Source organism: Fukomys damarensis, unplaced genomic scaffold, assembly GCF_012274545.1.
Source record: "Fukomys damarensis isolate Sample0158 unplaced genomic scaffold, DMR_v1.0_HiC HiC_scaffold_39, whole genome shotgun sequence".
NCBI classification, from domain to species: domain Eukaryota; kingdom Metazoa; phylum Chordata; class Mammalia; order Rodentia; family Bathyergidae; genus Fukomys; species Fukomys damarensis.
This window is the reverse complement of record NW_022900951.1, coordinates 33262975-33276730: the sequence shown is the minus strand read 5'-3', so window position 1 is coordinate 33276730 and position 13756 is coordinate 33262975. Positions and strand designations below refer to the sequence as shown.

At 44.2% G+C, this 13756-nt stretch overlaps 1 protein-coding gene across 1 annotated transcript in view; it reads left to right on the top strand.

The window, feature by feature from the left end:
- The first annotated feature begins 3964 nt into the window (after positions 1-3964).
- The window catches only part of Srpx (sushi repeat containing protein X-linked), an 89777-nt gene continuing 79985 nt past the window's right edge, over positions 3965-13756 (top strand). The window contains exon 1 of the mRNA XM_010636202.2: positions 3965-4148. Coding sequence (XP_010634504.1) covers positions 4052-4148 — 97 coding nt within the window. The 5' untranslated portion in view covers positions 3965-4051. The remainder of the gene's footprint in view (positions 4149-13756) is intronic.

The following is a 13756-nucleotide window of genomic DNA, read 5'->3' as shown; positions in this document are numbered from 1 at the left end:
ATCCATAATGGGTTGGAAATGCCAAAAAATATATATAGTTAATGATGTACCACCCCAGAATGACTCACTCACTCTCGAGTGTCTTCTTCCCTTTTACTCTACTCCCAAGGTACAGTGAGCCAACCCATTCCCCCTTAAATTTGCATCCTTTTACTGTGGAAGGGTGTGGAAAGGGAAGAACCAAACAACTGGTTTGAGAGGGTAGGGGAATGAGGATGTGTGGGAGGAAGGAATGGGTGTATAGAGAGGCTGGCCTTGACTCTGACTTTTGCAGAATACTCCTCTTCTTAGGTAGCTGGGTGGCTGCCAGGCACTCCTCCAAAGATCAAGAAAGTGGGAGTGAATCTTGGGAATTCATTTCCTTCCTTCTCCACTCATTGTGTCTGACTGAGGGGACAAGACTGTACTGTTGAATTCAGCCTCCTCAACACCTCACAGATTGGAAAGTCACTTCCATTCTTCCTGCCAGACTTTGATGTCTATATTCACTTCTTTCCCCCTCAGGCACTTTGCCCAGCAGTTTGGGAATTCTGACGGGCACTGTCTGCATGCGCCAGAAGTGCCTGGAAGTGTTTCCTGTGGGCAACTTCACTATACTGCCACAGGTATTACTGTGAAGGTACCTTTACCCTCCTCTGTATCTGTGTGGTTGGGTTTTAAAAAATCACTCTCAATAGCTTATTTATTAATTTATCTGAAAAAGGAAATATATGTGTAAACAGTTAAACAGCACAAAGGATTGTATAATAATAAAAAATTATTCCTCGTACTCTGCCTTCCCCATGACCTGGTATGGTATCATGTTTTCCCCATTCCACAAACGGCAGCAATATATACATATTATTTTGCTCCTTTTTATTTCGTTAAACAAGATATCTTAGGCACATTTATTTCATAGCAGTACAAATGTGTCTTGATCATATTTTTAATGGCCACATGGTATTCCATCACATACGAGATGGACACCCATGATAAAACAATTCCCCAGTTGTATACCAATGTGTACAGAAACATCAACAAACTTTTGATACTGCACACATTGCTAAATACTTTATATACACCTATTTGTACAGATGTGTCTGATGGAGGGAGGAAACTACTTGGTTTTCTAGGTATTCTTAGATTTCATATGTGATTGGTTTTCTACATCTAATATAGCACATCATATTTGTCCTTGCTCTCTTTTCAGGTTTCAAGAGCATTCGTACCTCTCGAGTTATTTGGAACTTATTTCTTGCTTTCTTATCTTCATGGCTCATGCCCCAAATGTCTTTTTTCTTAGTTTAGTTATGTCAAGAAGGACAAGTATTGAGCTGGGGATTTAGCTCAGTGGTTCCGCCGCTTGCTTTGCAAGTGCAAGGTCCTGAGTTTGATCCCCAGTACCGAAAATAAAAAAAAAGGACAAGAATAAGTTCATGAATCTGTGGTACTTTCTGTACTACTTCTCTTCATTTCTATCAAAGCTCATTAAACTCTATGTTACTTAAAACTTATGCACCTACTCAACTATCCTATTGTACCAAGACACTGTGGGATGAATTGCTAGTCTCTTTCCTCCACTGACCCCCTTGTCTTCACTCCTTTTATCAGAGAGCGGGCTGGAATGGTAAATAAATAAATATCTAATTGATATTTGCTTAGGGCAGAGTGACTTTCAACAGCTAGCCTGGTGTTTGTTGTAATTCAGTCAGACTCAGGTGATAAGAGTCAGATGTTCCCTCTCAGCCCAGTTGTACAATGTGTGCAGACATTTATGAGATCTTGCTTTAGAAGTAGCATAGGAAAGGAAGGTCACTGGACAGGGTAGCCTAGACCTAGACGTTGGGGTATACATTAACACTTGTTCATGGGCCTAGATAGGTGGTTCTCAAGTGGGGAAATTTTTCCCCTGGGGGACATTTGTCATTGACTGGAGACGTGTTTTGGTTGTTACAACAGGCAAATGGGAGTGTAGATGCCAGGGATAGCGCTACACATTCTTTGGTGCACAAGGCAGCTCTTTTCCCCAACAAAGAATTATCTAGTGTCAATAGTGGTACCTTGGGTCACAAACCTAGGCAATACAGTGGAACCTTGGTTCATGAACTTAATTCTTTCCATGATTCTGGTTGCAAACCAAACTGGGTGAGAACTGTATCAATTCAGTAGTTAGGTTCAATGTTGACTTTATGAGGAAATTTGATTTGGTTATTGTCCAATTTGGTTTGTGATCAGAATCACGGATAGAATTAAGTTCATGAACCGAGGTACCACTGGATTGCCTAGGTTGGAAAACTCTAGTCATGAATTTATCCCATTCTGAAACTTACACCACTGGACATGGAAGAATAAAAATATGCATCTGGTCAAGCTATAGGTCACAACCCTAAGGATCCTGATTTCGTTGGTCTAGGGTAGTGGTGGAGAACCTGTAGCATGCATGCTGCAATAGGCTGTTTGTATCATTAAAGGCTCTAAAGGGTTTGACATCACTGGTCTTGGGTATCGTCTGGGTGTGGTATTTTCATGACGCTCCCCTGGCAGGGGGTGACTTCACTTGTGGACAGGATTGAAAACTCCCTGTAAACTCTGGTTTGATAGAAGCCACAGAAGAACCTGACCCACCCCCACACCGTTTTCCTGGGAAGGTGGGTTACAGAAGGGTTACTGGCTCCTCGAGGAGGCAGCAGCTGTGGAAAAAAAATGCACAGGAGATGAAAAGAAGTTCCAATGGCCCCCACCTCCCCCAACACTACAGAGGGTAAAATAGAAGTTCAAGCCTGGAGCTTCTGTAATTCGAAATATTCAGGGTGAATGCTCAGGGTCTTCAGCCTAGCTAAGGAGCCAGATTACCTGCACAAAGGGAAAGGTGCACTGTTACAATGGGTGTGGCCTCTGTCAAGGTGCAGGGCTCTTTGAACCCAGCGGAGGCTGGATTTGGGCTCCCATTTGCCCTTTCTTCCAGGTAGCTTTGGGCAGTGTGCAAACTGCACAACCTAATGCAGGAACCTAGACTGGAACTTGGCTTAGCTAAGATGTCCCCAGAGCAGCAAAGGGGTACTGAACTGCCCTATGGTTTGCCAAAAACAAAGCAGTGAGATGCTTTCTCAAATGAAAGAAACCAGATCCATCCTGGGGGCAGCCTGGAAACCCTATCCTGATGCTAGCATACAGCCATGCCAGACCACAGGGTGGAGGCTCTGTACTTGCCTTGATGCCCCCAGCGAGGCTGAGAACAGCCCAGAAAATGGGGAGATCTGGCTGCAGGAAACTCCAGCTGGATCCTTATGCGGGTGGGTGAGACAGGGAACTTTCTGTGCCTTTTGCATTCCCATCAGCTGACCTGGGAGGGAGAATCCCCTCCTAAACCACAGCACGCAGCCTAGACCTTGATTCTTTCTTTAGCGAAAAAGAAACAAAAAAACGCTGGGCGCAGGCATAACTGCGCACCTAGGTTGCTATCTCCACTCTGCCACAGCAGGGTGAACATGAACAAGTTTCTAAGCCTCAGAGTCTTCTGGCAAAAGTGGACATAATAAATAATAGAGAACTTGGGGGTGGCCTCGAGGGTCAAATCAGGGAATGTGGCCATGGTAGCCAGCCGCTGCAGGCTACTCTAGACCTCTAGGTTACCATTTCTCATTCTGTGCGACTCATTAAGTTTTCTGCACAGAAAGCAGAGTTCTGGGGACCCAGGATCTGCTAGGCGATGTGCTTACTAGGGGTAAGAAGGAGAGCGGATGGAGCAAAGAAAGCTACTGAAGGATATTTTTGGTCGCTGGGGCAAGTCTCTGGCACTCTATAGTCCTGAGAGGACAGCCTCGCTTCCAGAAGAAGTGCTGGCACAGAAGGAGGGGGTAGATGGGTGGGTCGGAGCCCCGAGCTGCACAGTGTTCCAGGGAGGCGGAGGAAGGGGGCAGGCTCCAAGCGGGAGGGAAGGAGGGAAAGGCAAGAGGAGGAGTTTTCCAGCCCGGCCTTCATCCGTTCCTAGCGCAGCCCCTGGGTCTCCTCGGTCTCCTCCCGCCCCCTGGAAGCGCGCTGCGCTGCCTAGTGTAGCGAAGCGCGGCTCGCCATGGGGAACCCGGTACTCCGGCCGGTGCTGCTGCTGCCGCCCTTGCTGCTGTTGCTGTTGGTGCTGCTGCTTGTCTTGCCGAGCAGCGGCTTCCCAGGTAGGAGCCAGAAGTGGGGCTTTCTACCGACCTGGGCTACGGGCACCCCTGGAGCTGCAGCTGGGATATTTGGCTTGGGATAGAGAGAGATGCGGGAGTGTGTGTGTGTGGGGGGGCACCCTTTGTCTACTCCAAACTAGTCTCCCAATCCCAGGGAGTGGGATTCGCGCCTGGGCTCGTTGAAGGGAGAGCAGATCGTCCCATCAGCATGCTTGCTGCACCTTCACGGAGCCAGGAGTCTAAGCCCAAGCAGCCTCTCTGTGTCCTAGGTTCTAAGGTTCAAGGTTCATATCAAGCACTCATTGGCATCGGAGGTTACAAAGATAGTTTGGCTGCAAGCTAGTTTGCTACTCTTTCGCCACCCGGCATTTTACCTCTCGCGGTTGCTAACGGCTGGGACTCCGGACCTGGCGGCTTATCCTGAAAGTAGCCCCCACCCCTCCCGCACGAAATCCCCCCGCCCCACAGGCGTCGCAGGCACAAGTCACAACGGAGGGACGTTGGTGGATGGCATGGGCGGAGCCTCCACCGTATCCTCTAACCCCCTCTGCTGGGGATTGCGGGAAAGCCTGAGTCTCTGCGTAAGAGGCCAGCTAAGTGGTGACTTGTGGCATGCACTTGGTTAGACGGAGGGAAAGAAGGATCCGCGTGAGGCTCTGCTGAACAGGGGGTACTGCTTCTTGTTGTTGGAGGGTGTTGTCTCCAGCATCTAAGGGGACCCTGGAGTTAATTGGGGCTCTTATGGATGTGGGCAAAATTCTCATTTCAAATGTCCTTTGGAAAGCTGTAACTAAATTCCTCACACTGAAGTCTTCAAGGGGTGCAGGGCAAAGTGCCACGCACCCCCCACGGCCTTGGAATGAAGAGCAAAGCCATATACAGGCTTTAATTTGGTGTTTAATGAGAAAGTGGGTGACGGAAACTATAGAATGTGCAAATATTTGGCTTTGCGTTCAGCAACCCTGCTGGCGGTTTGAATTTGAGGTCTGAGAAGGAGCTTCCTGAATTCTGAGGGGTTCCCAGATAGCATGCTTGGGAGATGGAGGGATGGCTGCTGGGAATCCTCTGCACATTTCCCAAATGACTGACTGACTGAATGAAACAAATGTGTAAATTAATAAACAGGAGCATTTATGCTTTGAGCTGATGCTTGTAAGTTTTCAGCTGTTTCATAGGAACTGACTGGGAGACAGTTCTGCAGGTAACTGCCATGCCTGTTGGGTGTTAGTGCCCAGACTCCCATGCCCTTTGGTAACAGTCAGGTTAAAGTGAATGTAGAGAGGAAGAGGAAGTCATTTAACGGACAAGAAGTAGTTTCAAGGGATGAGGAAAGCAGATGAGAAGCTAGAGGCAGCCTTTCAGGCTGATTTAGAAGGTGTTTGTGAGCCACCTCAGAATCACAACTTGTAGTTTAAGCTTTCTAAGGGAAGGGGGCCACTTCTCCTTTGCCATCTGACCCCCCTCATCTGCTTGTTCTTTCGGCTTCTACCCCTGTATAGTGTAGCTTGCTGCCAGGGCACCATCACCCACAGGATCGTGGATTTGCGGGTTTGGGCACTTACTGCTTCTCATTGTTTGGGACTTGTCTCTGGTGTTTCCTGGCTCCTCTGCAGCCTACAGACTCCTCCTCCCTTCCCTGGGCTGGGAGCCACCGAGCTCCTCCTTGCCACCACTCGCACTGGTTCCTAACCTGCCTGTGTCTCTGCTGAGACTGCAGACAGACCGAAGCCAACTGGAGCCCTTCCTTGACAGTCTCAATGGGGTGTCTTGGAAACTGAGCTCTACTGGGGCTGTGGAAGTCAGAGGTGGGGATTGCAGTTTAAGCCAGAGGTTTTAGGAGGCTGTGAAGGGAAAACTCTCTTGATCAAAGAATCTGTAGGCAAATCATACCAGCTGAGCTCTCCCTAAGTGGGGGTGACAGATTTTTTGTACTGGGGATGAAACTCAGGACCATGAACTTGTAAGGCAAGTGGTAAAACCACTGAGCTAAATCGCCAGTCCAACAGATTTTAAAGATCATTTCAGAGACACCCCCTCAGTAAGGGGGCATCATGTCTCCAGTAAGAGAGAAAGTAAGATGCCTTGAATCTGGAACTTCTGAACTCAAGAGACAGGGAACTAGGGCCCCATCAGCACCCTGATTATTTAACCATGTGAGCTTTTATAAACAAATCTGTCGGACTGAGAGCAAATCATTCCCATTTGCACCCCTAGAAGGTCTTTGGAGTTCTTTTATTTTGAATTTGATGCAGCTTTTCTGGCCCTGATTTACTCTTCTGCAGCTTAGCAAAGATGTAGTACCTACAAAAACCCACAGAAAGTATATGGCGAGTTCCTAGCAAGGCTGTTTGAGCTCGACTGTACTGGTGTACTTATAAAAGAGGAGGGGTTTGATTAATTCTTTTTCCAGATAAACTCCTGAAGCTGAGATTTGTAGAGTTCACTCCACCTTTTTTTATAAAGCTGATGATGGAGAATGAGTATGGTGGCCACTAAGGAAGGTGTTGGCTATCTCGCTAGGTCTGGAGAAAACTAGGAAAGGAGTGAGGTTTAACTATTCAGAGAACCTAGGGAGGGGTTGTTAAAAGCCAAACCAGACCACATCAGACAAAGCAGTTTTTTCAACTGCCACATTTGGAGGGAAGTATTCGGAGCCGGCCACCTGGCTCAGGCTATACAATTAAGACCTCAACAGGAGCACGCTAGAAATTTCCATTTGGGCTTAAAACATATAATCACTTGACAAAATTACTCTGCAATAGAAAAGGAGATATGCTAGGGAAAACAGGCCATTTTTGTCTGGCATTGTCTTCATTGGTAATGCTTTTAGTACAGTATGTTATTGTTACTACTCTCGTTTCACACTTTTGGGAGCTGAATGAGATACCAGAAATCATCATTAAAGCACTGACTTCCCACCTTGAAACATAATCAAATTACAGTGCTTCTCCTTTAGATTGTTACTATAATGTTTTTATTTCTAGTCTCTCTCATTTTAAGTCATCCATATTCTCTTGCCAGATCTTGATCTTTTAAATATATTTATGTTAGTACCATTTTTATCATATCATCCCTCTACTCAGAGCACCAGCTCCCTGTCTTGTCTGAAGTAAAAAGTTCTCAGTTGTTTTAGCGGAGTCGCAGAGTTTGCTTCTATCCTAATTTTCTAGCCTTTCCCCGCCAGTTTCCTAAAGTAGATTGCCTATCCTTATAGAATTTGAGTTATGTTTCCCTTCTTCTTGGTAGATTCTGTTTCCTGTACCCAAAATCCCTCCTTGTGGCCTTGTGTCTGCTTAAATTCTGCTAGTTTTTCAGCGACACTCCCACTTTGATGAAACCTCTCCTGTGTTTCAGTGCTGGGAATAGAACTCATGACCTTACTTGGGTTAATCATGTGCTCTCCCACTAAGCTACAACCCCAGACCCCTGAAATCTTTCCTTGATTCATGAAGTGGGAAGTCTTCTGCCTTCCTTTAAAAACCCACAACATTAAGGTCCAGAGTTCGATCCCTGGTAAAAGAAAAAAGAGAAAAACCCACAACACTTTATGGCTCTCTTGTGTATTTATCACACATGCCATATATTTTTATGATAATTTATGGGCTCCTCTTACTTAGATATGGAGCCCTTTAAAGCAGGAGCTGTGCTGTGTCTTACCCTTATTCGTATTTTCCACAGTGCCTAGCTGTACATTTGGTGCCAAGTAGATATTTGTGCTTAATGAGTTAATGGTTCCCTGCAATTCTGGTGATAAGTTGTTGTACAGAAAAAAAAAACAACCTGAAAGAAACATGTGCACAGATAAACAGTGCTTTGTGCCACCATGAATTTAGCTATTTAGTACTATGGCTTGCTGGCTGCAGAGGTTCCTTTTAAATCCATGAGCGTTCTCTAAGCAATAACCTTCTCTGTTGGGGCTGTAAGGTGAGAGACTAAGTGTACTATATTTGTGGGTTACTTAACTGAAATCATTGTGATAGAGAAGCAAATCATCCTATTTCACATATTCTTGTAGGATTTAATCAGAATTTCCAAGATGATACTTCTCAAAGGAAAAAGAATTTGAGATAACAAAGTGTCAGTAGGACTTTATAGTACTGTGAACAAAGGAGCAAATTGGACAACAAGTCGGGGCGTAGTTCATTGCTGAGGCTCTTGGATATTAAATCACCCAAGGAAACTAAGAGATTTAGACCCTCCAGGGAAGTTCTAGGGGGTAGGCTTTTCAAAGATTTCAGGAAAAAGCTTCTGCAAGAAAAAGAGGCATTGGTTATATTGCTAAGTTCCTGTTTGCTAGATGATAATTGGTTACACCTGGATCTTATGGGCGAATGGCGCCTTAGAAACCTCTGGAGCACTCAGTCCTGAGCTGAATGATTCACTCATCCATAATCTTTAGCTCACACTGGATGCCTTTTTATGCACTGTGCTTCAGGGAGAAGATAAATGGGTTTAGACATAGTGATTTTGGATTATCCCAGAGATTTGGAGTTTTAAATTGCATATATTGGTTTTGATGCATTTTTATGAGTAAAAGACAAATCCAAACAGAAATTGAGGGCAGACTTTCTGCCTTGGCTTTGAAATATCAGTGAAATGATTTTTCTGTTCTGCTTTTATAGTGACCTGTAGTGTGATGGGTCACAGGTACCAGAGACTTGTTTTCCCAGCTGTCACTGACTATTTGCAAAGTCCATCTAGTTTCGCTTAATGAAATGTCTTCAATGCCAGTTGTGCCCCAAGATCCCGTAATGGCTGATGCTGGCCTGCAACTTATTTTGTGGGTGGCTAAGTTGAATGACACTGCCAGTTCCAGGCATCTAAGGATGTTCAAAAACACTAGTTAAATTAGGGCCACAGAGTGAGAATTGAGCCAAGGTTTTGTGGGCCCATTGTGGAGTGGTGAGGAAGTGGTGGTGTGGCCACGTCCCCATCCCCCACCTCCTGAAACTCTGCTCTCAGAGTGGCTGTTCCTTGGAGGAACTCTGACAAACATGTTGCCACTGACTCAGCATTTGTCAGACCCAGGATCTGGTTCCTTTCAATATCCAATGCTGAAATTCCATTTCCACTTGAATCTTTAACTCAATTTTTCTAGGGGGGTAGAATCACATTGCTTCATGATTAGCTACTCCTAGGTCCCATGCCCCCACCCATGTGAGCAGGTTGGGGGATATTGTTTTTTTTTAATCCCATTTCACAGGGATATTATCCCTGTGCCTATCTGGGAACCTGACTCCTGGGAGACTCTAGATAAGTATGTGTAATGACGTTTGCCTAGGCCATACCTGTACCCAGGCTCCCTTGAGTGGGTTGACTAATTCATGGAAATGTGGAACCTCAGACTGAGGCGATGTCCAAGAATTGTCCCTGAATTTTAGGAAGGAGTCTCCGAAGATCAGCTGGTTCAAGGGATATGTCTAGAATCACACAGGGAAGTATTAGAGCTCAGAGAAATAAATTCACTTCACTGCAACAGGCCTGTACTTTGGAATTCAGTTTTGGAGTATTCTCCAAAGGTTAGGTATTCTTCCAGCCTCCAGGGCTAGACAGGCAAAAATAAATAACATGGTGGCACTCACTGAGCCCTTATCCAGGGTTTAACTCAGTGTTGTTATTTATATCGACACTTGGCTGTACTCTCATGATCTTATATTTAGGAATGCTTGGGTGTTTCTCAATGGTTCTGAGAAGTTACTGCTCCAAGGCCAGTCCTTGCTCCCTTTTGAGGACATTAGGGTTCCAAAGCAGATCTTGATACCCCTTGCTATAGGCATCTTACCTGATTTCTGATGACATTTTAACAACTTTACTGAGATAAAATTCACCTGCTATACAACTCACCCATTTAAACTCCACAGTTCAGTGGTTTTAGTATATCCCTTTAGTTGTGTATCCATCACAATTAAAATTTTTGTTTTCATTACTTTCCAAAGAAACCCTGTGCCCCTTAGCCGTCACTATTCAATCTCTAATGATCCCTGACTAGTAGAAAACCACTAGTCTATTTTCTGTTTCTATTTAGATTTTCATATGCTTGACATTCCTTAGCAATGGAATCATACAGAACTTATCCTTTGGTGTCTGGCTTCTTTTACTTAGCATAATCCTTGCGAGGTTCATCCATGTTGTAACATATGTTAGTACTTGATTTCTTATCATAAAATAATTTTCCAGGGCCAGTGATTTAGCTCAGTGGTTCCACTGCCTGCCTTACAAGAGCAAGGTCCTGAGTTCGATCCCTGATACCAAATAATAATAATAATGATGATGATAATAATAATAATAGTATTCCATTCTATGGACATATCACATTTTATTTATTCATTCAGTAGTTAATAGACATTTGGGTTATTCACACTTAAAGGCTTTTAGGAATAGTGCTGCCATGAAAATTTGAGTATGAGTTTTTATGTGGACATACATTTTTATTTCTCTTGAATAAATACTTAGGAATGGAACTAATGGATCATGTAATAACCTTAGGTTGAACAATTCCAGGAACTCCTAGACTGTTTTTCAAAGTGACTGTACCTTTTGACCTTCCTGTGAGCAGCATATTGTGGTTCTAATATCTTTACATCTTTGCCAACCCTTATATTTTCTGTCTCCTTTATTAAGTGGTGTCATTTTAACCCAGCTCACTAATAGCTTCCACTCAAGGCTTGAGTGCCAAAGCAGTCTTTTCTGTTGATGAGGACAAGATACTGGCAGGAGTTAGCTGGTGGTGTTCACTCCTCTTACTGTTGGCTTCAGGGCCACTGCCAACTAGTAATGTACCGTTGAGTGAATTAGACAGGGATGTCCTGTTTGGACACATGTACTTCCACGGGCACAGGGCTTGGTCAGGAGATAGATTTTGAGCTAAATTGCAGGCCCAGTACTCAAGACATGGACAGAGTTGGACCCCCACCTGCCTTTTTGGTGGGTGTGAAGTTGGGTGTTGTGGTCTGGAAAACTCTCAAATGACCATATATGCAATCCTAAATGTCAGTAGCCCAGTCATAAATTGGACAGAGCTTTGGACCCTGTATGTTTTTTATAGCCTGTGACTATTTCTAAGGAGAATAAAACAAAAGACTGTGCTTGCATGGCAGAAGGATCCTTGCACCCTTGGGTTAACATGAAACCAAGTCAGAAATGTAGCAATTCAGGCCCTACCCAAGATCTACTAAATCAGCAGCTACATTTTAACAAGATCCCTATGGTGATAGTTAGACAGTGCAATTTGAGAAGTACTGGTCTGAGGAAAGAGGTCAGTCCTTTGCCAAGGCAGAGTGGCTTGCCTGTTTTTAACTGTCACACAATGGCTCACTTTCCACCCTCTCCCTTTTCCTGTTGGCTTTGCTTTCATCACTGCATTTTCTGGATTTCTTTTCCTAAGTGTCTGACATTCCTGAGAAGCACATACAGCCTTTAGGTTTCTACACTCTTCCCTAAATTAAAAATAAACCTAACCTTTCTGGGGCCCTTGACTTTCTCTCCTTTTAACTCTCCCTACCAAGAGTACAGCCTCTGCCTGACCTAAACTAGAGCAACAACAGAGCACATCTTTAGATTGCTCAGTAATAGGGCCCTTGCATGGCTTTCCCTTACAGTTTAGATGGTCCCTATGAGAAACTTCAGATCATTAAGAAAACCAGGTTGCTGTGCCTCTCTGACAAAACTCTATCCTAGAGCTGAGGGTCACTGGGAATGACCAACCTTTTCAGACACAGGGACTATGCATATTCTTAGTAGAAATCAATGCCACTGGGGTTAGGGAGGAAGCAGCTCCTCAGAAGATGAGTGAGAGTGACACCAATGGGGATGTGAGGAGTGCACACCCAGCCCTCCACATTACCACCCTCCAAGCTCCACAAATTACCTGAGTCAGGAAGGCCAGACTGTTAACAGTACTCAAAAGGAGGCTCTTGCCTTTCCAGGGATTGGGATAGGTATATGGTCCCTCACTCAGCGGTGCCATTTGGACAGGCTGAATTAGGATCACCTTGCCAGTCTGACAAAATGAGGTTTCCTGGGCCTCCCTTTGGATTTTGATTTGGCAGGTCAGGCATACGGAATAATCTAGGGTAGGTACCTGCAAACTAGCCAAAGTAGGCCAAATTTGGCCCACTGCTCGTTTTTATGTGGTCAATTGAGTTAAGAATGGTTTTTATATTTTTAAGTGAGTGAAAAAGAATTTAAAAGATACTATTTTGTGACGTATAAAAATTATGTAAAATTTAATTTTTTTGACTTTGGAATACAGCTATATTTGTTCATTTTTTACATCTTCTATGGCTACTTGGTAATTTAACAATAGAATTGAATAGTTGTGAGGAGAACTTTCTACTAAAGGTGTGATTTAAGATTTGGCCTCACCTGAAAGCCTTATAGAAACGTAGAATTTTGCATTGCACCTCATACCTCATTAAATCAGAATCTATGGGCTAGGTCTTTGGGATTGATTTTTCTCTACTACGAGGCTCAGCCAGTCTAGTCCAGCGTGCTATAACTAACATTGCACACTGTATTGCTAATTTTTCTGAAATTTGCCATACTCTTAATATAGTGATAATCGCCTGGGTGTCTCCTTCTCTAGGTTTCAGGCTTTTAGCCTCCAGGTATCTTAAGCCTTCTGAAAATTAGACTCCTGATTTATTCTTGACAGTCCTTGACTAAGACCTAAAGTCCTAATCCAACCTGGAAGTCTGTTGACAGATTTCTTTGGTGCTGCCTGAATTTCTGGACAGCAAGCTCTGGTCCCTCCAGATCTTTTGCCCTGCCAGTATCCTGCCACATGGTATGGCCCTCTGCCCACCACTGACTCCTATCCCTTTTCTTGAAACACTGTATCCTAGAGAAGTTTATAGCTGTGGGCCACGTAATACATTGTCATGAAGTTGGGAAATGCTGGGGTACTATGGTTTCAATATAGTTTGTCTTCTCCAAAACTCCTATTGAGATTTAATTGCCATTTTGGTAGTGTTGAGAAGTGGGGTTTTAAAGAGGTGATTAGATCCTTAGAAGGATTAATGCTTTTTCATGAGAGTTCTTGCTTTTGCACAACTGGACAAGTTACTGTGAGAGTGTGTTATTATAAAGTGAGGCCACTTTTGTTGTTTTGCTTCTTTTCACATACATGTTTGCATGTCCTTTTTTCCCCCACCATGAGTTGTAACAGTATGAGGTCCACACCAGATGCACCTGTCCAATCTTGGACTTTCTAGACTCCAGAATCATGGGCCAAAATAAACCGGTTTGCTTTATAAATTACCTAAACATAGGTGTTCAGTTACAGCATCAAAAAACAGCCAAAGACACCAGGTCTTTATTGCATGACTGCTCAAGGTCATTGAGAGTGTAACTGTACCTTGTTACTGACTGAGAGGACTAGGAGAAAGAGTGAGGACCACAGAATCTCAAAGTGTGGATCCCATCGCATTCTTACTAAATCAGAAGTGCACATGGGGGAAATTGGGCCCAGCAATCCGTGTCTTAAAAGACCCTCCAAGTGATTCTGATACACACTCAAGTATGAGAACTACTGTTGGGGACATTTCCAAGTTGTTTTTCTAAGAGCATCTCCTTAAGCCAGTGTTTCACATTTGTTTTTGTTTTTTTTT